Source organism: Procambarus clarkii, chromosome 75 (assembly GCF_040958095.1).
Source record: "Procambarus clarkii isolate CNS0578487 chromosome 75, FALCON_Pclarkii_2.0, whole genome shotgun sequence".
NCBI classification, from domain to species: Eukaryota; Metazoa; Arthropoda; class Malacostraca; order Decapoda; family Cambaridae; genus Procambarus; species Procambarus clarkii.
Genome location: NC_091224.1, coordinates 19,311,214 through 19,335,878, shown reverse-complemented (window position 1 = coordinate 19,335,878; position 24,665 = coordinate 19,311,214). Strand labels below are relative to the sequence as shown.

Here is a 24,665-nt window from a genome sequence, read left to right as displayed (position 1 = left end):
CACTACCAACCGAGAAGACAGAGCACGCTGACCAGAGACCAGGATGGTGCAAACGGCGCACGAACAGGCCGGAGGTGAAACGACGCACAAGACAGCTTACTAACGGTGCAGAAGCAACACCAAGACCGAAAGCAAGCTGAAGCAGCTCCGCCAGCGCCGCACGAAAAGAGGCGACAGTATGTGGCAAGACGACGGCCCCAACCCCCACCAGAAAACCAAGCCGAGCGTATACCAAGCTAACAAGAGTAATCACCTAAGAAGGGACAGGAAAAGGAAGGACCGCCAAAATACCCCATACTGCCGCCAAGAGAAGCACGCAGGTGGGACACCTACCACGAAGCCACCCGACCACCAACCGGAGGCGAGACCGTGAGGCAGAACATAAGCAGCCCCGACAAGGCCCCTCCGAGCACAGGAAAAGGCGGAGCCACGGGAAGATCTCGGGCGTGACCACCGAAACCCAGGCGGCACAAGGAGATGGAACTTCTGCCGAACAGAAAAACTCCCCAAAGCATGCAAGCCCGCCAGGAGTTCAGAAACGACGGGTCCGACGCGAGACATCGCAAAGAAGCAAAGAGCCCAAAAAGGAACCCAACAGGGCGACAAGTAGCCCAACAGGGCGACAAGTAGCCCAACCGGCTCACAAGTAGCCCAACCGGCTCACAAGTAGCCCAACCGGCTCACAAGTAGCCCAACCGGCTCACAAGTAGCCCAACCGGCTCACAAGTAGCCCAACCGGCTCACAAGTAGCCCAACCGGCTCACAAGTAGCCCAACCGGCTCACAAGTAGCCCAACCGGCTCACAAGTAGCCCAACCGGCTCACAAGTAGCCCAACCGGCTCACAAGTAGCCCAACCGGCTCACAAGTAGCCCAACCGGCTCACAAGTAGCCCAACCGGCTCACAAGTAGCCCAACCGGCTCACAAGTAGCCCAACCGGCTCACAAGTAGCCCAACCGGCTCACAAGCAGCCCCAACCGGCTCACAAGTAGCCCAACCGGGCCACAAGCAGCCCAACCGGCTCACAAGTAGCCCAACCGGCTCACAAGTAGCCCAACCGGCTCACAAGTAGCCCAACCGGCTCACAAGTAGCCCAACCGGCTCACAAGTAGCCCAACCGGGCCACAAGTAGCCCAAAACGGCGACAAGGATGAGGAGCCGACAGACGTTCCAATAATGCGGGAGGTGGCGAAAAACCTTCCCGAACCCTCGAGAACACAGAAGCCAACACTAGTTCCAAAGGCACACAAAGGCGCAGGCGGACCCGAGATCAGAAGTCACGTAGAACCTCATCGAACGGGGAAACACGAAAACACCGTCCCAAAAAAGGGTGGGAGGAAACATCCACCCACAGGACGGAACCAACCGACTCAAAGGCCAAGGAACCGAGCCCGGGGAGGGGCCGACGCCCAACAGCACGTCCGGCGAGTGGGGAGGAAAGACCTCACTCCGCGTAACCACAAGCCCCGCCTAGAGGGGGATAAAAAACCCCACAGGGGTCCAACGGAGCCAAGGCCCCCCCAAGTCAGCCCCTCCCCAGGCCCAAACAAGGGCTATTATCAGCTTGAACTTGATGATGAGAGTCGCTTCATCCCAACGTTTACGACACATCGAGGTCTGTATAGATACAAGCGCCTGAGTTTTGGTATTAACAGTGCTGCTGAGGTATTCCAGCACATCATCAGCCAGGTATTGCAAGATATACCTAATGTTGACAACATGTCTGATATCATTGTTTATGGCCATACCCAAGCTGAATATGACAGTTCTTTGTGCAACATTGCAACGCTTACGAGAAAAGAATTCGACGCTAAGCCGAGCAAAGTGTGAGTTCAATCAACGTAAAATTGAATTCTTTGGACATGTACTTAGTAAAGGTCTGTCTCCAGATCCTAAGAAAGTTGCAGATATCAAGAATGCTGCACCTCCTTCAACGTCCACTGAAGTACATAATTTTCTGGGAATGGCAAACTACTGTTCTCGCTTCATTCCAGATTTTGCTACTATTACGAAGCCTCTACGTGAGCTCCTGAAGAAAAATGCATCATGGTACTGGAGTGATATCGAGCAAAATGCATTTGATGCTGTGAAAGATGCACTAGTAGAGAATGCGACTGCTGCATACTTTGATCCATCAATGGACACTGAGTTAACGGTGGATGCTAGTCCTGTTGGTTTAGGTGCTGTTTTAGCCCAACACAAACCTGGTCAACCAGATTCCAGAGTAGTAATTGCCTACGCCAGCCGTTCTCTCACAGACGTTGAGCAACGATACAGTCAGACAGAGAAGGAAGCTCTTGCTCTTGTATGGGGCTGTGAACACTTCAATGTGTATCTGCTTGGTGCACCCTTCACCACGATAGTCACTGACCACAAATCGTTGGAGACCATCTTCAATAATCCAAAGTCCAAACCGCCAGCTCGCTTTGAGAGATGGGCTCTTCGTCTGCAACCATACAACTTTACGGTGAAATACAAGCCGGGTGCAGGCAATCCCGCTGATTACATCAGTCGACATCCTGCCAACAGTTTCATCATCATCAAGCATCAGCAAGTTGCTGAGGAATATGCACACACTGTAACCTGTGATACAGTCCCCAAGGCTCTCACTCTTAATGAAATCCGTACTGCAACCCTAGAGGACCTAACTCTGCAAGCAACAGTGGATGCATTGACTAAGAAAAAGTTTCCACGCATCCCACCAAGATGAGTGGGAGTTGACCAAGATGCAATCAGAGCACTTGAACACATCCAGACAGAATTAAGTGTTACACAACAACACGGCACCGTGCTGCGAGGTACTCTCATGTTCATTCCAGCAGTTCTCCAGCAGCGTGCTCTGAAGCTTGCACATCAAGGACACCAAGGTCTTGTTAGGACCAAACAGCTACCACAAGAAAAAGTGTGGTTTCCTGGCATTGATCGTCAAGCAAAGGACATGCATGATGCCTGTGTCCCTTGCCAGTTGCAGTGGATACTTCAAGACCAACACCTCTACAACCTTCACCACTACCTGCTGCACCATGGACGGAAGTATCGATGGACTTCTGCGGACCGCTACCAACTGGAGAGTACTTGATGGTAGTCATTGATGATCACTCACGTTATCCAGAAGTAGAAATCATCACTTCCACATCTGCAAAGGCTCTCATTCCTGAAGTTGTCAAGACGGACAATGGACCGCCATTCAATGGACACGACTTCGTCAACTTTGCTGAGCATATTGGATTCAAACACCGTCGTGTGATGCCACTACATCCTCAAGCAAATGGAGAAGTCGAGAGATTCATGCAACCTCTCATGAAAGCGGTACACTGTACTCATGCCGAAGGACGATCCTGGAAACAAGCTATGTATGCTTTTCTCAGGAACTATCCGTGCAACACCGCATGGAACACTGGGCAAGTCGCCTGGTGAACTTTTATTTGGACGTCCTATGAGGATCACACTACCTGTCATGCCAGCCAAGGTAACGGATACAGGTCTCGCTCTATGCACTAGCCAAGGGCAAAATGAAAATTACTCATGATCAACGTGCAAAGGAACAATTCATAAAGGTTGGAGACACTGTTCTAGTTAAAAAGAAAAAAAAGAGGGAAAGCTAGTTATGCTGTATGATACAAAACCATATAAAGTGATTAGTGTAAAAGGAACTATGGTAACAGCGAGTAATAGAGATCATTGTATAACACGTAATATGGCTTATTTCAAAGTGATTCCAACTAGTGTAGAAAATGAAGTGCAAAGTCGTACAAACGATAAGGAAAAAAATGAGTTATAACTCTATGAACAATTCATCAAGGGATATTATTGTATTCAAGGACTCTCATCCTAAATGTCATGTTAAACGCCCTACACGATTTGATGATTGTGTTCCTATGTAATGCAAAGTATTTACTTATTATGCTAAATTAAATTTAATATTGTTTGAATAATGCAGATCTCTCATTCAATATTTTGTAACTTTGTAATACAGTTTCTTTCATTTTTGTTTAACATTGCATTTATATTTTTAACATTGAAATCTTGTGTGGTAAAGATTAAGTTGTTTAAATTCTTTGTGTGCATAATTAATGATAAATGTATGCAACATCTTTTGATATTAACACAAAATAAGTTTTTAACATAACTTTGCTTTGTGCTACAAGCATGGAAGACATCCTGTATTCATTCTTTTTAAAGAAAGAGAGGGATGTCATGTTCATAGCAAATGGCACCATCTGTTTGTTTGCGCTGTGTTTCATACGCCAGCAGTAGATAAACAACAGAGAACGTACAGGACGCCCGCCAAGCTTGGAAGCTGCTAGTCATGTATCTTTTATAAGTATTCAAGTCAGTAACCAAGCAATGGCTTTATATCAACCCTACAACCAAGACTTCCTCAGCAACACACACCACCACAGTTGCTCACTCACTACTGAGGCTCTTACACCCGGGAATTTGTAGACCACGATTTTTTTTTTAGATGGCATCTGTTTACAAGAACCCTGAGGAGGAGGATGTGATCCCCATGTAGCCGCGGGAGGTTCTGAATGAAATGTGAAAAATACAAATACCTGGAGGCGGGTTGCGCACCCCAGAAGTTAGCTTGCAGGCGTGTTGCGCAATTAAAGGGATAGGGGAATAAATGCACAGTCCTGACAACTGAGAAACGAGTTGATCACACTTAATCTTCAGGGAGAAGTGGATGCAGGGAGTGACTTGTGAGATAGCCGTTTCTACTGCATCAAGCATGACTGATGATAATTTGGTGACAGAAAATAGCCAGATGAATTTACAAGTTCAGAAGACTTGTCAGAAGATGAGGAAGATAAAACCTCGAGTAAGCATGGCAGAGGTAGAGAACATTATAGTTATTTTAAAGTTCAGGGAGAGAAGATATGAAGTCAATACTGAGTCTGATGTCATTTTAGGGACTTCAAAAATACTTCAAGCAGAGTACTTGAAGCAACTAAGAAACATGAGTGCGCTTCCAAGAGAGTTCGAATTGAAGCCTCTCAGTGTTCCTCCTCCATGTAACCCTTGACAGCTAATCCTGAACTTCTAAATTCTCAGCCTCATTCCTCCACATCTCACCCCCTCAATTCCTCCACATCTCACCCTATCAATTCCTCCACATCTCACCCCATCAATTCCTCCACATCTCACCCTATCAATTCCTCCACATCTCACCCCATCAATTCCTCAACATCTCACCCCATCAATTCCTCAACATCTCACCCCATCAATTCCTCCACATCTCACCCTATCAATTCCACCACATCTCACCCCATCAATTCCTCCACATCTCACCCCATCAATTCCTCCACATCTCACCCCATCAATTCCTCCACATCTCACCCCATCAATTCTTCCACATCTCACCCCATCAATTCCTCCACATCTCGTCCCCTCAATTCCTCAACATCTCACCCCATCAATTCCTCAACATCTCACCCCATCAATTCCTCAACATCTCACCCCATCAATTCCTCAACATCTCACCCCATCAATTCCTCCACATCTCACCCCATCAATTCCTCCACATCTCACCCCATCAATTCCTCCACATCTCACCCCATCAATTCCTCAACATCTCACCCCATCAATTCCTCAACATCTCACCCCATCAATTCCTCAACATCTCACCCCTCATTCCTCAACATTAAATACTTTATTTAGGTAAAAGTACATATAGAAAATGAGTAACAAGCAACAAAAATGAGTTACAAGCAGTTACATTTCGGCTTCATTCCTCAGCATCTGCCTCCATCCTCAATTACCACCACCATACTTGCCTAAATATTATTCCTAGACGATATGTGGGAAAAATATCAGGACCCTTGGTTTCCATATAGTAAGGTTCTGGTAGTACAATTGGGTTCATTCTTGACTCACAATTGAGAATTCTGGGTTCGAATCCTAGGTGAGGACAGAAATGGTTGGGTGCGCTTCATTTTATATCATGCCCCTGTCCACCTAGCAGTAAACAGGTACCCAGGAGCTAGTCAGGTTCTTGTGGGGTTGCATCCTGGGGAGGATAAGTAATTCTATTCTGGGGAAGGGGGGGGGGGGTCCACCTCGATATAAGCCTCGCATATACTAGATGTTTAAAGTAAAAATACAAATATTTTTCAGGTAAAGTACATACACACAAGGTGAGATACAAAACGTTGATGGATTTATAGATAGAGCTAGTATATACAATGCCTAAAACCATTATTACACAAAGTGTTTCGGGCAGGATAACTGGCTACCTGTACCCTGACAATGAATTATTAATTTCATTACGAAATATTTATTAACAATACAATTTTCTGTGGTGATCTGTTTAAAGTATCTAGTGAAGCAATAATATACTGTTACGTACTTTTGTACATAAGATTATTATTTTTTTGTGGTTGAGAGAATTCAACCAAACGTTTTATCAACAACTACTCAACTAACTGTGATTGGAACCGAGGTGATCAGACTGAAGGCTGTAGAGTATGATGTAATCATAAAGGCCTGGGAAAACAATCAGCACTACTTTAATAACACTTACCATGTATTGAGAGTCTTCTTCTGTAAGACAGACATAGTCCTCCTGATCAGGTGGGGTGAGTTGCACAGATTCCCCAGTGAATTCTTGATTAAAGTTCCTAGTATCAGTCTCACTTGTAACTTGAGGCTTGAATGGGGGTGTCACCTGCCAAATGTCAAAAAAATTTAGAAATGTAATAAGTTAACCACTGAACTGTGCAACGCACCTTGAGGCTCTCGACGGGTGGTGTGCAATGCGCCTCAGGGATCTTTTCTGTAGGTATAGTATATCATTCAAAACTCTCGTAGCTACACGGGGTTCACATCAGCCTCCTCAGGGCTCTCCTAAACAGACACCATTTAAACAAATTCGTGGGCAATATTCCCGGGAGTGAAGGCCTCAGTACTGAGTGATCAACCAAGGCTGGTGCACGCAGCATGAGCTAACAGCACTGCTGTTCAGCTTTTGACCACAGCATCGCCTAAAATTTTCCAAATATATATGTATTTGGTATTATTTAGCCATGATAGTATTACAGAAGAGCCTGACTGTGATAAAGACTGTGTACAATGTTCAGATATCAGTGAACACAATGCTGTTCAAGATGTTGACATCGCTAGCCACAGCACACTGCCATTATTTCGTCCATCTAAAATTCTTCAAACAATTTTTCATGTTCCTTTACAAAATAAACATGTGGAAAATTATTCGTTTACATGATTTAGTGACCCGGATTCTGATTAAAGCAGGATTATGGTGAGAATTAGCGATGTGAATTAGCGGTGGGAGGAGTACTGTTGGTGAGTGAGGGAGGGAGAGGTGGCGTCGGCTGCTGGCTGGTGTGTGGCAACATGTTATTGTCTGGTATCACCATACCAGCTTAGCAGTTTGCTACGGTGAACACAAATGTAGATACTTGTATATAGAGTGTAATAACAGCAAAAGGTTTATGTTGGCAGGAGCCATTTAGGTGACAGTGAGTGAGGCTGTCGATTGCTGTGTGACTTGTCATGCTATGGCCGCTATGCTGTTTGGACACCATACAAGCTTAGTTGTACAGTTATGATGAATAAAACATGTAGATAGTTAAATATAATGTGTGTGTGTATATGGTGTAATAACACCACAACAGTATAGTGGTAGGAGTAATGTTGGCGAGTTAGGTGTTGAAGGATTGAGGGAGGGCTGGCTGGGTGTGGCAGCCCACTCTTGTTTTTTGGGCTCACCATTCCAACTTAGTGGTTCGCTATGGTGAACACATATGTAGATAGGTATATGCAATATGTGTATATAGTGTAATAACAGCAAAAACACCATTTGATTGATCGTAAGAATATAATATATATGTCACATATATGAGCCCCATAATTTTGAGCATAGCAATGTTCCACACACATTGAAGTACAGTAGAACCTCAAGTGACGATCGCCTCAATTGGCGAGCATTTTAGGTAACGAGCGCCCAAATCGCCGACAATTCATCTCGTAAGACGAGTGATCTTAAAACGGACAAATGCCATAAAGGTTCGTTCAGGGTTTGTCGGGTAGGCTGCTCCATTATTGAGACATGAAAAATACAAAACAAATGGAACAGCATTTGAAACAATTTCATAACCAGCAACGTACCCAACAAACACTGAACGAACCTTTATGGCATTTGTCCGTTTTTCAAATTGTTTAAACTTTTTTATTCTTTTTTTTTATTTAAGAAACATGGAGCAGCCTACCTGCCAAACACCGAATGAATCTTGTGCTATAAAACAAATGAAAAATATTAAACAAATTTGAAGAAAGAAAATGTCATAAGGTTTGTTCAGTGTATGCATGGTAGGCTGCTCCATTATTTAAATCATCGAATCTCATATTGTTGTTTTTCGGTGGTAGAACGGATTAATTTGATTTCCATTATTGTCAATGGGAAAATTCGTTTTGTATGACGTCCATTTCACATGACGATCATGGCGCTGGAATGGATTAAATTCGTTATTCGAGGTTCCACTGTTTCCACAAATTACACTTTTGAATAATATTACAGCATAAAACCAGAGAAGAAACGAATGAGGAACATCAAAATAATTGTGAAACATTATATTCGCGGCAACTGCCACCCCACAAAGTGGCCGGGCCTAGTGACCATAAACACTCCATCGCCTCAACGCCCATAATATGCTCAACTTCCCAGCTCCATCGCGGCTGAAGTATGCCACATACAATTTTTTTTCAGTTTCCCATGATCAGAGACTGCATTTTTAACAATATAAGAAGATAAAATAATTTTTTGGAAAGAATTTATTTTCGATGCAGCATAGGTGTGTCGTATTTTAATGCAGAGAAGTGCATTGGTTAATGACTGAATTTTTCTACCTAAGGAAACTGACTGCAGCCTTTAATAAAATAGTAAAGGAAAATATCAACAACTTCTAACCTTTTTCTCTGTCATCAGGTTCCAGTCGATGTCTGCATAGAAGAGATGGTCCTGGATTTCTCTTACATCACCTGGTCCACCTCCTAAACGAGTGTATGGATTCTTTTGAAGCAAACCTTCAAGCAAATCATGGGCTTCTTGGGAAATAGTCTTTGGGAACCGAACCTGAAAAGTGAAATATGTTTTAAGAAGTCACTTTCACTATAGCTCCATTATACAGCTACCATTAATGATTCTGAATCTAAAAGTTATCTATACCTTTCAGCTTTGGGTATCATTCTCAAAACAATCATATGCTACATTTGTTAAAACCCAGCATTGAATTTAATGAAACATCTCTTTCTGAAGAATCCCAGGTGACTCCCTTAAGTGATATTGCTGAGATCGCTTCATACTAAAGAGTCGCATCAGTTGTAGAAGTTTTGTTTGGCCTACCCGGGACCAGAGCTAGAACCTCTCCCCATCAGAAGCACAGGGAGTGGGTGGCAATTTGACACACCACTGGAAGATGCCTCCAGAAAATCAGTGAAGCACTAAAGACACTTTGAGAGTTCAAAGAAAATGAACTCTCAAAACTGCCTAACAACTCTCCAAACAACATTCAGAACAAGGGATTCACTCAAACTAGTTTCAAACTCATTAGTGCCAAGTACCACTACAAGGTGATCTGGTCCCCAGTTCCTTGAAGTTAACTAACCACAAGAAACAAAAATAGGACTTACTAGGGAAGGTGGAGAGGAGCAGACACTAGGATAAAGAAGAGAAACCATGCCAGGAAACATGGCCCAAAGCCACACATGACTGACTGGAACCTGAGACTAGACTGACTATAAATACTGGGCCGAGTATACTTCAATACTCAATTTGAACGCCAAAACCCAATCCCAAATATCAGTCCAAGAAATGTTACAGCAGATGATGGCCAAAGCCACATATTCAAGTAGAAGAAAAGCTCACTCCGTCGTGTGATCACCATATTATAAGATGGATTACATATATAGAAACCCACATAAGAGCCATCATGATGATTTTCTGAAATACTTTCGAGAAGACTAGCAAGGAATAAGAGGGGAACTGCAAAATACTTCCTGGAGGGAGCAGATAGGTGAAAATGGCACAGAATCATCAAGGGAAATTTTTAAAGTTATCACTGAACTCATTAAAAAAACAGTGTTGAATATAATGAAACACCATTTTCTGGGCGAGACCAGAAAGCTTCCTGGAGTTATCCAGGCTGATGTTAATGTCAGACTTTGGCATCAGTCATATGTTTGGAGTTTTTTGGGCCTACCGGGGACCACGAGCCAGAACCTGGCTTCCTCAGAGAGGCACAAGGAGCAATGGCCAATAGAAACCACTTGTGCTTAGAAGCATTCTGTGTCTGCCATCGACCGGGTCAGGCACTCAAAAAGATAGACACCCCCAAAATAAATCCTTATTCTGGTGAAAATTACTACAAAGAGCCGAACTAGTGGACAGAACCCCCAATCAGAAACGAGCATGATGTCACATGTTGCCGTGCCGCTGTCTACACAGCTCTCCCCTCCCCAGGAAGGGGAAGGGGGAATCCCAGGTGCCGGCAATCCACACCCCAGCTCTGAGGCTAGATATCAAAACACCCAGAAAAAGGCGTTTCATTACATTCAACGCTGGTTTTCTGGGGAGAGCCCCTTCGGCTCCCCAGAGCTACCTACCAAAAAATTAAAACCAGAAGGACTTACCCGGGAGGCAGTTGGCACTCGCGCCTCAATGCAAAGACAAGACAACGGGATGCAACTGCCGACCCAAAGCGACACAGGCCCAACTAGGCCCAGGAACGTTCACCTAGTAAAGCACCGCCAGGACTCTGTTCAACCTACAAAAACCCAGCACCTGAATGTCAACCCAAGACATGTTACCAAATACAGCAAGCAAGTGCAGCAAACTTACGAACTTCATGGGCATTGGGATAGATCGCAGGCTGGTTAGACCGAATAACCCTGAGGAACAGGGAAGAAGGGAAAACTGGATCAATCCAAAGCGCATCTTGGGCTACGAAGTCAGTGGCACGCAAATAACGGTGGAGAGCTGCAACTGGAGACAGCACATGATGCACCCCCGGCCTAACGAACCAAGCATCAACAACCCAAGGACCCCTCCGGAAAGCAGCAGTCTCGTTCTTTGCAAGAAAAGAAGGAGATGGCTGCAAACGAACAAACCTACCACCAGGACCAAACGAGCAGAAACCTTTGTGCCGGAGGAGAGCGTAAAGCTCCCCGACCCGACCCCCAGAGGCCAATGCCAACAAGAAAAGAGCCTTAGAGAAACAGTTCTGAACCGAAGAGGCCACTACAAAACGAGAAGAGATGACAGAGCACCCTAGTCCAGCGACCAGGAGGCGCATGAACAGGTCGGGGGTGAAACAACGCACGAGACAGCTTGCGAAACGGCATAGAAGTAACATCAATGCCGAAAGCAAGCTGTAGCAGCTCCGCCAGCGCAGCACGAAAGGAGGCAACAGTAATCGGCATAAGACGATGGTTCCTGGAACAAACAAAGAACAAGACAACCTTAACAGACAGTGAAGTACACCTACGAAGCGAAAGAAAGAAACGGAAGGGCTGCCAAGAGATCTCATACTGCCGCCGAGACGAAGCCCGCAGGTGGGACATCAACGAAGCCACCTGACCACCATAGAGATGATGATAGACCCGAGTAAAAAATACCATACGCGAAGACTTGAGAAGAGGATCGAACCAGTCACGTGACATACCGGACCGATTCTGTTGAAAGAGCTGAAGCCGTGGGAAAACCCCCGGGTTCACACACTGAACAAGCATGTGCCTGAAACCAAGACTGGGCCGGCCACCATGGGTCCAAGAGGACTAGTCTCCCCTGGTAAGTCTCCAAGCGAGTCAGGACCTGGAGCAACAGTGGAAATGGTTGGAAAAGAGGTATAGGAGCCCCTACCTCGACCAGTCCTGCTGAAAGGCATCGACCCTGGCAGCTTCGCAGTAGGGGAAGGGCGCCACATATATCAGAAGGCGCCGCACCCATGCTGAGATGAAGTCCATCTCCAGGCGCTCGAATGTCTGGTAGAGCCAACTGAATGGGTTGGCGTCGACCGTCCAATCCATGGACAAAGGAACGAACCGAGACAGCCTGTCCGTTGGACACCCCCTCGAACAGGAACTGCCAGGAGAGCCAAACCCAGAGAACTCAGGCAGACAAGTCATCCATAGAACCAAGGACTGCATCGAACCCCCCCTCGGTTCAGACAATGAACCACCAGGGAGCAGTCTGAATGGATCAGGATCGTTTCTCCGCAGGCTACCCGAACCCTCTGAACAGAAAACCACACCTCGTGAACTCACGCAACATGCTGTGGGCTCGATGGAAGGATGGACCCATCTACCCCTGGCCAGCCTGGTGAGCACTGGTCACAATACCGCGGGCAAAAAGGGCGAAAACATTCTAAGAGCCAGGGCTCGGGCAGATTCCAGGGAGGAAGCCAGTATACCGCCTGCTGATACGCGAGTCGGGAGGCATAAAACGGCGACACCGCATCCCGCAGGATTCGGTGTCGACCCCACATCTAGTAGTATTTCTAGGATGTAGAGATGCCAGTCGGCCGAGTGGACAGCACTTGTGATCCTGTGGTCCCGGGTTCGATCCCAGGCGCCGGCGAAAAACAATGGGCAGAGTTTCTTTCACAATATGCCCCCTGTTACCTAGCAGTAAATTAGGTACCTGGGTGTTAGTCAGCTGTCATGGGCTGCTTTCTGGAGGTGGAGGCCTGGTCGAGGACCGGGCCGCGGGGACACTAAAGCCCTGAAATCATCTCAAGATAACCCCACATCCTCCTCAAGCCAGTCAGCAGACAGCTCCACGAGGGAAAAGAATCGCAAGGCTGAAGCCAGGAGGCCATGAGCACGCAAGTCCTCAGTAACCTGCACAGCCAAAAGGGAGAAAACCTGCACAATGCCAACATTCCGAGGAAGGGCAGGGGGCAAACAAGCACTCATTGAGGGGCTCAAACTCGCACCCTAGGAAAATCTGAACCACCATCAACATCTCACTGCCACTCAAGCGTGCAGGGAACGACAAAAGATATGCCATGCCTCCAAACAAAAAACAGGACAGTCCGCAAGCCAGGACGACTCCGGGACCTCATAACGGATCCAGTAGGGAAACGAAGACCCTAACCTGAAGGAAGACGGATCCATTATAGAGGCGTAATCTGGGTCGCGCAGGAGGTAAGCCGCAAAGGTCTCCCACACCACATGAGGCTGGATACGTGAAGCCAAAAACCTCTGAAGAGACAGGACCGAAACACCTGAAGGGACAAAGAACCGAACTCGGGAAGGGGCAGACACCAATTCCAATTCCTACGCAGAGGGGGGAAAAGTAAAACCCCACTCCTTGTAACAATAAACACTGCTCAGAAGGTAGAAAAACCTAGGTGAGGTCCAACAGGGGCCCAAGGCCCTCCAAGTCAGCCCCAGGATCCTTCACATCAGGACCCAGGGCAGAGTCATCTCCCAAAGCCCCAGCCTCAAAAGAAAAGGTCGGTGCAGCCGTAAAAGCCTGATGGAAGGCAGTGCACTGGTCAGACCTAGACGCTTCGGCAGGAAGAACCGACTTAAACGTCTCCGTGCCATTCCTGGAAAGGGCATCCCCCGAGACTGCCCGAGTCTCAAGGCCATCTAAACTCTGCCCTGACTACAAACCCTCAGACGTTTCGGGGCCGGAAGCAGGGAGGGGGGGGGGAACAATCAAACTACAACAGGGGTAAGGACGAGGGGGCACAGATAGAACCAAGGCAAAAGTTACCAACACCCCGAAGTCTAGGTTCCTGTAAGCAAAACGAGGTAGCCTCGGGGCTTCTGGCACAGCAACCAACCTAGCGCCTTGCAACAACTGAAACCTAATATGCAATGCTTGCACTGCCTGTACCTGAATGATGTCGTCAGTAGATTGGGTAAACTGAGTCACCAGCAACAAAACTTGCAGGAGACTGGGTCGAAAGTGTCACAGACCCAACAGGTGGCGTGACGGAGGCAAAAACAGTAAGAGTAACCCTGAGACAAGGGGACAGAGCAACCCTCGACCTCACACAAAGTGAGGGGAGGGGGGGGGGGGAAGACTCAGGGGTCACATCCATCGGACCCACTCACGCCTGTGGGGTTTCCCAGGGTCCTGAGACGGAACTCGCGCTCAGGGAAGCCCAAGCAGGGTACTGCTAACCGGCGCCCAAGTCTATCAAATAACTTCCTAAATAACTGAACCCTCGGGAGGTGTAAACTTACGAGAACCTAGCAGAGGGTACCACCTAAATAGATAAGAATACTCAGTATACAGGGAGCAATAATCAAGACAGGGAGCAATAATCAAGACAGGGAGCAATAATCAAGACAGGGAGCAATAATCAAGACAGGGAGCAATAATCAAGGCAGATACCCCCCCCCTTACCAGACAGGCAAACAAAAAGAAAAAGAAAACCCCACATGAATGGGGTATGAATGGTGAAAACAAGCTACGCAGAACCCTGAACCCTTTACCAGTGCAAACTGCCTCCTACCCTAAGGCAAACAAGGGAGTTGGAATACCCTAGCACACAAAGGGCGGCAGAAAACCGAGCAGTAAATGGCCAAGAAAAGGCGGAACCCAAGGAACTTGTGGAAGGTGGCCCCAAGGGCAGTACTTACCAGGCATCTAGGAAAGGAAACCCCAAGCGCATGCAGCCCGAGTACTGAAGAAACACTCCTGGCTCGCACACCCTCTAAAAGACAGCCACTACACACAAGGACCAGAGCTGAAACTAAGTCTGGAACCAGATCACACAACCTCTGTCTAGTGCATCAGCCTCAGAACTAGGGTGTGAATTGCTGGTGCGGGGGGGTCTGGGGCTCCGACTTCCGGCTCCTCGGGAGGGGGAGCTGCGCAGACAGCAGCACGGCGAATGTCATACTCATTTGCTCATTTCTGTTTGGGGAGTCATGTCCACTAGTTTGGCTTTTTATAGCAATTTTCACCAGAACAGGGGTTTGTTTTGAGGCACCTACCTTTCTGGGTGCCAGACCCCGGTCGATGGCAAACATAGAATGCTTCACACCACACGGGAGTTTCTATATGACATTGCTCCTCGTGCCTCTCTGAGGGGGCGAGGCTCTGGCTCGTGGTCCCTGGTAGTCCCAAAGAATTCCATACACATCACTGATGCCAAAGTCTGACATTAGCAATCTCGCCTGGATAGCATCAGGAAGCCAAAGGGGCTCCCACCAGAAAAGAGGCGTTGACACAGCATACGTCAGAGGGGGTCTGCTTAGTTCTACCTGTCAGGCGGGAGTTGCCACAAAGATATTATTACCTAATTATTTCAATGTCACTGATTGATGTTTTCTTACTTTTTTCCAGTAATATTATTCAATAGTATGTAGTATGATATATTAATAATAAAATGTGTGAACCATCGCTATACTCAAAAAGCGTTTTAAAACCGTAGGAGGGGTAAAAAGGTGTTTTAGAACAGTAGGAGGGGTAAAAGCTTTAGTGATGTGAGTTAAGGATGTACAAAACTGCAGAAGGGGGACTCTCCACGGGGGCAAAGAAGGAAACACGAGTAGAAATATTAGAAATACGAACTGAAAGAGAATCCTGTAAGCGAGATAACCGGACAGAAAGAGGGGAGGTGGTGAAGAGGAACAGGCACCGCAGGAGGGGCAAAAGTTAAAGCACGACAGAAGCGAGAGGAAGGATGTTGCAAAGACCGCGCAAGACAGCAAAGACAGTAGCGATAACGGTGGTCCTGGAGAGATAGGAAGCCAGTGTCAACATACAAGCTGATGACGGGAGTCGAACAAAAGGAACCAGAACTGAGGCGCAACCAGTATGGTGCAAAGCATCAAGACGGCAAGGAGTAGGAGAAGAAGCAGACGAGTAAGCAGGGAAACCATAATCGAGCTTAGACAGAACGAGAGAGGAATGTAAAGCGAGTAGTGTGCGCCTATCCACTCCCCAAGTAAGTATGGGACAATACCCGAAGGAGGGCAAGGGCCTTAGAGCATTCAATACGGAGGTAAGAGATATGAGGCAACCAAGACAAACGAGTGTTAAAGTTCAACCCCAAAAGCTTAGCGGAATCCTTGAACACAATGGGGTGACCATAAAGCGACAGAGAAGGACGCTTCCGAGTAAAAGTCATGGCACAAGTCTTGGATGTAGAGAACCTGAAGCCATGATCGGTGGCGCAAGACAACACGGCATCAATCACAAGTTGAAGCCGGCGTTGAAGGAGAGGCGAATCATCACCCTGACAGCAAAGGGTAAGATTTTCGACATATAGAGCAGAAGACGCCTGAAGGAAGAGAGGAAAAGATCATTGAGGACAACCAGAAAAAGAGTAGTGCTGAGAACACAACCTTGGGGCACACCTTCGTATTGCTGTAAAGAGGCAGAGAGAGCAGTACCAAGCCTCACCCGAAAGGAACGACGAGAGAGGAAGCTGCGGAGAAAGAGGGAGATGATCACGAAGGCCAAAAGAATGAAGCTGGGATAGAATGATATCGCCAAGTGGTGTCGTAAGCCTTTTCCATGTAAAAAAAGGACGGCAACAACGGAGGTCTTCGCAGCAAAAGCAGTACGAATATAGACCTCCAAGTTCACCAGGACATCTGTTGTGCTGCTGCACTTCCGGAAACCAAGTTGAGAAGGGGAGAGGTGGTGATGGTGTTCCAAGAACCACATCAAACGAACGTAAACCATACGTTCAATGAGTTTGCAGACAACTTGTAATGGCAATAGGGCGAAAGTCCTTAAGGGATGTTCCCAGAGACCCTGGTTTGCGAACAGGGAGGACAACGGCATCGAGTCAGTCCTCAGGGACTGACGACGACTCCCAGATCTGATTATACAGACTCGGTAAATACTGAGACGTGCATGGAAGAAGATGGCAAATCATCTCAGTAATGAATGCCATCGGAGCCAGCCGCCTTAGAACCGCAAAGGGCCAGGGCAGACCTAAGTTTAGAGAGAGAGAGAGAGAGAGAAGAGAGAGAGAGAGAGAGACAGAGAGAGAGAGAGAGAGAGAGAGAGAGAGAGAGAGAGAGAGAGAGAGAGAGAGAGAGAGAGAGAGAGAGAGAGAGAGAGAGAGAGAGAGAGAGAGAGAGAGAGAGAGAGAGAGAGAGAGAGAGAGAGAGAGAGAGAGAGAGAGAGAGAGAGAGAGAGAGAGAGAGAGAGAGAGAGAGAGAGAGAGAGAGAGAGAGAGAGAGAGAGAGAGAGAGAGAGAGAGAGAGAGAGAGAGAGAGAGAGAGAGAGAGAGAGAGAGAGAGAGAGAGAGAGAGAGACAGAGAGAGAGAGAGAGAGAGAGAGAGAGAGAGAGAGAGAGAGAGAGAGAGAGAGAGAGAGAGAGAGAGAGAGAGAGAGAGAGAGAGAGAGAGAGAGAGAGAGAGAGAGAGAGAGAGAGAGAGAGAGAGAGAGAGAGAGAGAGAGAGAGAGAGAGAGAGAGAGAGAGAGAGAGAGAGAGAGAGAGAGAGAGAGAGAGAGAGAGAGAGAGAGAGAGAGAGACAGAGAGAGAGAGAGAGAGAGAGAGAGAGAGAGAGAGAGAGAGAGAGAGAGAGAGAGAGAGAGAGAGAGAGAGAGAGAGAGAGAGAGAGAGAGAGAGAGAGAGAGAGAGAGAGAGAGAGAGAGAGAGAGAGAGAGAGAGAGAGAGAGAGAGAGAGAGAGAGAGAGAGAGAGAGAGAGACAGAGACGAGAGAGAGAGAGAGAGAGAGAGAGAGAGAGAGAGAGACAGAGAGAGAGAGAGAGAGAGAGAGAGAGAGAGAGAGAGAGAGAGAGAGAGAGAGAGAGAGAGAGAGAGACAGAGAGAGAGAGAGAGACAGAGAGAGAGAGAGAGAGAGAGAGAGAGAGAGAGAGAGAGAGAGAGAGAGACAGAGAGAGAGAGAGAGAGAGAGAGAGAGAGACAGAGAGAGAGAGAGAGAGAGAGAGAGAGAGAGAGAGAGACAGAGAGAGAGAGAGAGAGAGAGAGAGAGAGAGAGAGAGAGAGAGAGAGAGAGAGAGAGAGAGAGAGAGAGAGAGAGAGAGAGAGAGAGAACGGAAACCCAAAAGGACAAGATTCAAGCACAGGTTTATGAAGAAGGAAAGATTGGGGAAGATGAAAACCAGAGCTAACAGAAGAAAAGTGGGAACCCAGTTCGGTAGCGACCTGCAACGGGTCCGCCACAAGAGTACCACGGAGGTAAAGGACCGGCGAGACATCGGGAACGAACTTACCTGCTATCTTGTGGATACGCTTCCAGATCTGCTACAGAGGCGTTTCGGACGTAATGGTGGAGACATAAGACGCCCAACATTCACATTTAGCCGTACGGATGGCCCTACGGGCAACAACACTCGCCTTCCGAAATAAAAGAAAAGAATCGGCCGTCTGCCGGCGGCGGTCTCTCTTCCAGGCTGCACGCTTACAGCAGACAGCCCGAGCACAGTCTGTATTCCACCAGGGAACACACTTCCATGGGCCCCGGGAGGAAGAGCGAGGAATAGAGCAGAGGGCAGCGTGGAAGACAGTGTCATGAAAAAGGAGGAGAGAGCGAGGGAGAGGCTGAAAGGGAGAGGTCAGGGAGAGCAGCACTGAGGATAAATAGGTTCCAGTCTGCCTTAGCAAACTGCCACCTAGGGAAGGAGAGGGAAGGGTGAAGAGAAAAAGGTAACAAGGATGGGGAAATGGTCACTGCCATGAAGGTCATCAAGAACCTGCCACGTGAAATCTAAGTAAAGAGAAGACGAGCAAAGAGAAAGATCAAGACAGGAAAGGGTGCGATGTAACACTGTAAAAGTGTTTGGTTTAGTTTAATACATACATAGAGTACACGAGTCACAGACAGGGATTAGAGAAGGCGCCAGTTTGTCCACCGGAAAGTCACACCTCTAAAAGTTAATGACCACAAGTGACCTGAGGTCAGATCATGCGAATTTCACCTTACTTCTACTAATCTCTTAATTGGAGTCTGGTAGCCTTCAAACTTGCCGACGTTTAAGGAGTGGCTTGGTAGAGTGCCGGAGGCTATCTACTTGTGGGCGGAGTTAGCTACTAGGTTCCCCCAATATATACTCGGAGAGCTATCGATTCGAAAGCATTAAGCAATAGGAGACCGGCCAGCGGAGCAGAGCAGAGGCCAGCCGTCGAGATAGGCCGTCACCAGACGGGGGGGTGACGCTGCCTGAAAATTGCAGACCCCCCCCCCCCCCCTCTCTATTCAACTTAGACTCAGTCCTCGGTGAGTGAACATTTAGGTGACGTGGTCGTGTTTTACAAGTGTTGTGTGATCAGGGGCAGTCAGTTGTAGTGTTCTCAGATTCTTGGAGGATGACTCACTTTGAATATTAATCTTTAACATTTTAATTGGATTGCTTAAGTTATGATACTTATCATGAAAAATATAATTGTTGAATTTATTATTTAAATGGACTTTATTTTGTTCCCTAGAGATTTTGAGTTGAGGTGAGAAAGCCTCTGTGGTTACTGGTTTCATGGTTTAGAATGAGTACATGATAAAGATGGGACCATACTAATAATGATCTCTTGATAACATCTTTGGTGAATATTGTGATACAGACAAGTTCCATTCCTTGTCTTGTACGTAATGATCATGAATGGATGGTGGCAGCATTTCGTCTTCTACTATCTACTCTTCTACTTCTACTATCTACTCTTCTACTTCTACTATCTACTCTTCTACTTCTACCTATCTATTCCTCTCCCTCCACCCCTCTCTAAACTCTCACTTTCAACTAATGACCCTCCTCGCTCCTCCCACCTCTCTCCCTCTCACCCCAAACCCTCACTAATTACTTCACTATTCATTTCTTTCCTTTCGTTTTCTCTTATACGTTTGTGGCAATGATTCTGTATTCTAGAGTTCTCTCTAGAGTTTCGGGTAACTGATCAAGTGACGGCGCCTTGTAGTCTTAGCACCTAGGTAGTCAAATACCTAGGTTACAAGGTGTTGAACGAGAGAGGTTGCCTTAGGATCTCTGGGAGTGCTCTAGAATAGTTAGCTAACTGGGGACGGGATAACGGACTAGAGAGAGCTGTTTCCCCCGGCCTCGTTAGATAACTGGGGGGTGGAATAATGGACAAGATAGAGCTATTTCCCCCACCCTCCGTTACAGCGAGTCTGAGAGTCCAAATGCGTGGGCTCACCAGAATTCAGAAGAGACAGGGAAGAAGAGAGGATAAACGGCTCAAGAAGGCGACCCCGGGTGTTCGTCAGAACACCACCCCAAAGGAAATGATGACAATTGAAATCACCTAGCAGGAGCACAGGCTCCGGTAAGGAGTCCAGGCAGGTGTTTCAGATCAGGAAGAGAAAGCGGGACACTGGGGGGGGGGGAGGAGAGAAATGGAACAAATGGTGTACCATTTCCTCACAAAGATACGAGCAGCAGAACAATGGAGAGGCGAAGGAAAAATTAAGGGGACAAAGGGAACATCAGAGCGAATCAAGAGAGTGGAAGAGTTAGGAGCCCCAGCAACAGCTGGGCGGGGGGGGGGGGGGAGGGGGGGGGAGAGAAAGGAATAGCCACGAAAGCGACCAGGACGAGCACAAAGCATCGGCTCCTGGAGACAGACACAAAGGTGAGGTGACTGCGAAATCAGAAGCTGGAGTTCGAGGAAATTGGCTTGATAACCACGAACGTTCCATTTAAGAATAGACATCGACGAGAAGAGGAAAGACAGCAACAGAGAACAACGAAGAAACAAAAGCGAAAAGGGAATAAAGCACATTGAAGAAGCGCAGGATCAGGGTCAGCGAAGTCAGGGTTAGGGGGCATGGGTAAACGGAGTAAAGGAGGAGGGAAGGTAGCTAGAGGACCGAGTAGGGTCTGGAGGAGGGAGAGGGGGGGGGGGATAACCGAGGGTCAAGGGCAGATAGCAGGGGATGCACCTCCGCAAGGACACCAACCGAGACGGAAGCGGGGGACCAAAAAGACCTCCATAGCAGGAACAGGGGGCGTAACCACCGAAACGGGAGGGGACGGAGCGAGAGAGTCGGAAGTAGGGGGGGGGGGGGCGAGGAAGAAAGCACAGCCTTTTTACCTGCCGGGGAGGAGGAAGGAAAGGAGGCAGGCTCACGCTTCTGACTCAAAGAGACAGGTGTCCCAGCAACTACATACTGGACAACAGATTCCAGCGTCTCAACACAAGCTGAACGAGAGCATACACGACGGCCGTTGGGAGAGCGATGGACATCAGCCCATACTGACAGGCGGGGTGGAGAGCCAATAGACAGAGGAAAAGGATGGGAAGGAGGATCGGAGGGAGATGATGATGATGACACTGGAGACATGACAGACCGGGCAGAAAGAAGGGGAACCCTAGACAGAGGACCAGGAGGGGGACGCTTCGGAACAGAACTCAAAGGAACAGAAGAGGGGGCGATGGGTGTTTCAGTGTCCAAGGCCCGGACACGGTTTTGAGTCTGAGGAACGTGGGAAGGACGAGGAGAGGAAGAGCGCAACACTCAAGCATAAGAGATGTTAAGTCGGAGTGACCTTCGCCCCCCCCCCCCACACAAAAGACAGAGAGAGAGAGTTCTAGAACAGCAGAGGGCACCATGACCAAACCTCCAGCACTTATTACAGAGCCGAGCAGAGGGAATGTACTCCTGGCCGGAGCACCTGGCACCAGCAAGAATGATAGAGGGCGGAAGGGTCCTACCATCAAAGGTAATCTTCATAACCTGAAGGGGTTGACGGCGACGACCACGAGGGGGACAAATAAACGAGTCTACCTGGAGGACAGAATGGCCCTGGGCATCGAGGATATGACAAATATCTTCGTGGCAGTCCTGGAGATTCCGAGCACCGGTAGAAACATGGGGTGGGAGAAGAATAGTGCCAACACTGGCATTCATTCATTTGTTTGGGTCTCCTAGCGTTGTAGGAGACCTGAAGAAGGTCTCTGAAGGCAACCTCTGAAGAGACAACTAACACAACACCTATACCCCCTATTAGACTATTTTACAGGAACTTCTTTTCCACAGCTCATAAAACGGAGGAAAGGGTCCTGAAAGATATTGTTAATAGAAACGTTATCCCTACAGACAAAAATCAGAGGATACAACTGACGATTTGCTATAAAACCAGAAAACGGCCAGCCTACTCATGAGAAACTCTCCAGACACAAAGCAGAACGCTTTAAAAGAGACCAACGTCGTCTATGCCTTCAAATGCCCTCTTGGAGACTGTAAGCTCTAAAAAACCCAGTATATAGGCAAGACAACAACATCTCTTTCTAGGCGTTTAACGATGCATAAGCAACAGGGCTTCATTAAGGAACATATAATCTCTTCCCACAACCAAACCATCGCCAGAGAAATCCTAGTAAACAACACAGAAATCATCGATAGATACAGCGATAGCAGGCGGCTTGGCGTCTGCGAGGCTCTACACATCAAGAAGTCAACACCAGCAATCAACAGCCAATTAATGCACAACTATATTCTACCCACCTCAAGACTCCGCTCCAATATAGAAGCATCAAGAAATATGGACCAAAAGGCTTTCTACAAATCACTTCCATTCAATACCCATTGTTTCGTGTTCTGTCTTATGTTTAGGAATTTAATACCATATATATATATATATATATATATATATATATATATATATATATATATATATATATATATATATATATATATATATAACTTAATCATTATACTTACTTCTTCATAGGTTATGAGGTGGAAAAGCTTATCATAATCTTTGTCATAAAAGGGTAAGCATCCTATCATCATTTCATACAAACAGGCTCCGTAGCCCCACCAATCAACACCACGACCATACTCATCTCCCAAAAGAATCTGAAATTAAAAACAAAAAACCAGTGTTGAATGTAATGAAACGCCATTTTCTGGGCGAGCCCTGGAGGCTCAACGAAGCTATCCAAACTGACATAAGGAATATTAGTTTGATGTCATCAGTCCCTGGAGTTGTGTGTGCTTTACTTGAGATCAGAGCCCGAACCTCTCTGGCCCACTCAGAGAGGCACAGGGAGAAATGACCATATAAGCACTTTGCATTTAGAGTTTGTCATGTTTGACGTTAACTGGGAATACCACCAGAAAGGTAGGCGAAACACTACAAACCTCAAACTGGTTAAAATTGCAACCTATGTGCGAACAGGGCCAACAAACTCTGCCCCAAAATAAAACAATGAAACAAGCATATCGTCATCCAACTAGCGCGCCCGCTCGTTACTGCCCTTTCCCCCTCCCCTTACAGGGGGGAGGGGAAGCCCTCTCAAGTGCTCCACCCCTCAGTTCATTGAATGATAAAAACAGCCGCCCGGAGGTAGGTAGGTAGGATATCAGAGAGCCTCTTTGGTCTTACCCAGAAAATGGCGTTTCATTACATTCAATGCTGGTTTTCTGTAGGCTCCCTGAAGCTAATTACCTACAGATAAGTTAAAACAGGAACTTACCCAGAAGGCAGCAGCAGAGCAAGCCTCACGACGAAGGAGTGAAGACAAGCCGCGACAGACGGCCCAAAGAAACAAGGCCGGAGAGGGCCAGGAATGTTCATAAGAAATCCGGCGGCCAAGACCCTGTTCGACCTCCAAACCCCCACACCCAAATACTGACTCAAGATATAAAACTAAAACCAGCGGCCAGAGCAGCGTATGAATGCAGATCATGGGCCCAAGGGTAGACCGAAAGCTGGCTAGACGTGATAACCCTGCAGACATCCTGAAAAACATGAGCCTTGAAAAGGGAAACTGGAACAACCCATTGTGTCCCCTGGCACTGAAGCATGGGACCACAGGCAGCTTCGTAAAACTGCCACCCCTCTTGTTTAACAAGATACACCCCCGGCCGAACCAACTAAGCAACAACCACCCACAGACCCCCCCTTCCAGAAGCCAGCCGTCCCAAACGGTTTGCCAAACAAAGTCAAATGAACAAAATGACCCCCAGGACCAAACTGGAGAAGAAACTACTTGCGCTGGAGAAGAGCAGGAAGGTCCCCAACCCGACCCCCAGAGGCCAAAGCCAACAAAAACAAGGCATACAGAAAACAATCCCGAACCGAAGGGGCAACAACAAACCGAGAGGGGGAAAGTGAAGAGAGAGCACCCCGGTCCAAAGACCAAGACGGCTCAAGCAGCTCATGAGCAGGCCGGAGGTGAAAAACTGTTTGGGAGAGAATGTGGAATGGGGCAGAAGTGACATCCACCCCGAATGCAGGCCGAAGTGGTTCCGCCAACACTGCATAATATGAAGCGACAGTATTTGGCATGAGATGCTGGTCCAAAAAGAACCAAGAAAGAAAGGACAAAACCACCTACACCGACAAACACACTCCAAAGAGAAAAGACATGGCAGAAAGACCACCAGGAGACTATATACTGTACTGTCGTTAAAGATCGCAAGTGGGACTCCATCAGAGAGGCCACCTGATCACCATATAAGTGGCGATACACGTACGTCAGTAATACTAGACAAGAAGAGCGGAAGAGTAAGTCGAATCAGCAAGGTACCTCACTGGCCCGACCTGCTGAAGAGTCGAGAGCCGCGGAAAGATTCCGAAGTTTGGAGGGAAGGGAAGCAGAAGGGAAAGAGGAGACGAAAATACCCACCTCTATCGCAACCACCCCAGCCCAGAAGGCAGCAAGGCCCAACCTGGGGCAACTAGCAGAGTCCCCCATTAGCCCCGGGGAACTCCCGACACAGGTCTTAGGACAGAACCCTCATCCCCAC

At 47.5% G+C, this 24,665-nt stretch overlaps 1 protein-coding gene across 6 annotated transcripts in view; it reads right to left on the bottom strand.

Moving 5' to 3' along the window:
• LOC123771828 (RAC-alpha serine/threonine-protein kinase) overlaps nucleotides 1-24,665 on the bottom strand; it is a 140,440-nt gene that overhangs the window by 7,235 nt on the left and 108,540 nt on the right. For 4 of the 6 annotated variants that reach the window (XM_069313240.1, XM_069313244.1, XM_069313241.1 and 1 more), the window contains 3 exons: nucleotides 22,632-22,769; nucleotides 8,926-9,090; nucleotides 6,523-6,666 (listed from right to left, as the gene is read on the bottom strand). In XM_069313240.1, the coding sequence (XP_069169341.1) occupies nucleotides 6,523-6,666; nucleotides 8,926-9,090; nucleotides 22,632-22,769 (447 nt within the window). The remainder of the gene's footprint in view (nucleotides 1-6,522; nucleotides 6,667-8,925; nucleotides 9,091-22,631; nucleotides 22,770-24,665) is intronic. The other 2 variants (XM_069313245.1, XM_069313246.1) reach the window with 1 other exon arrangement.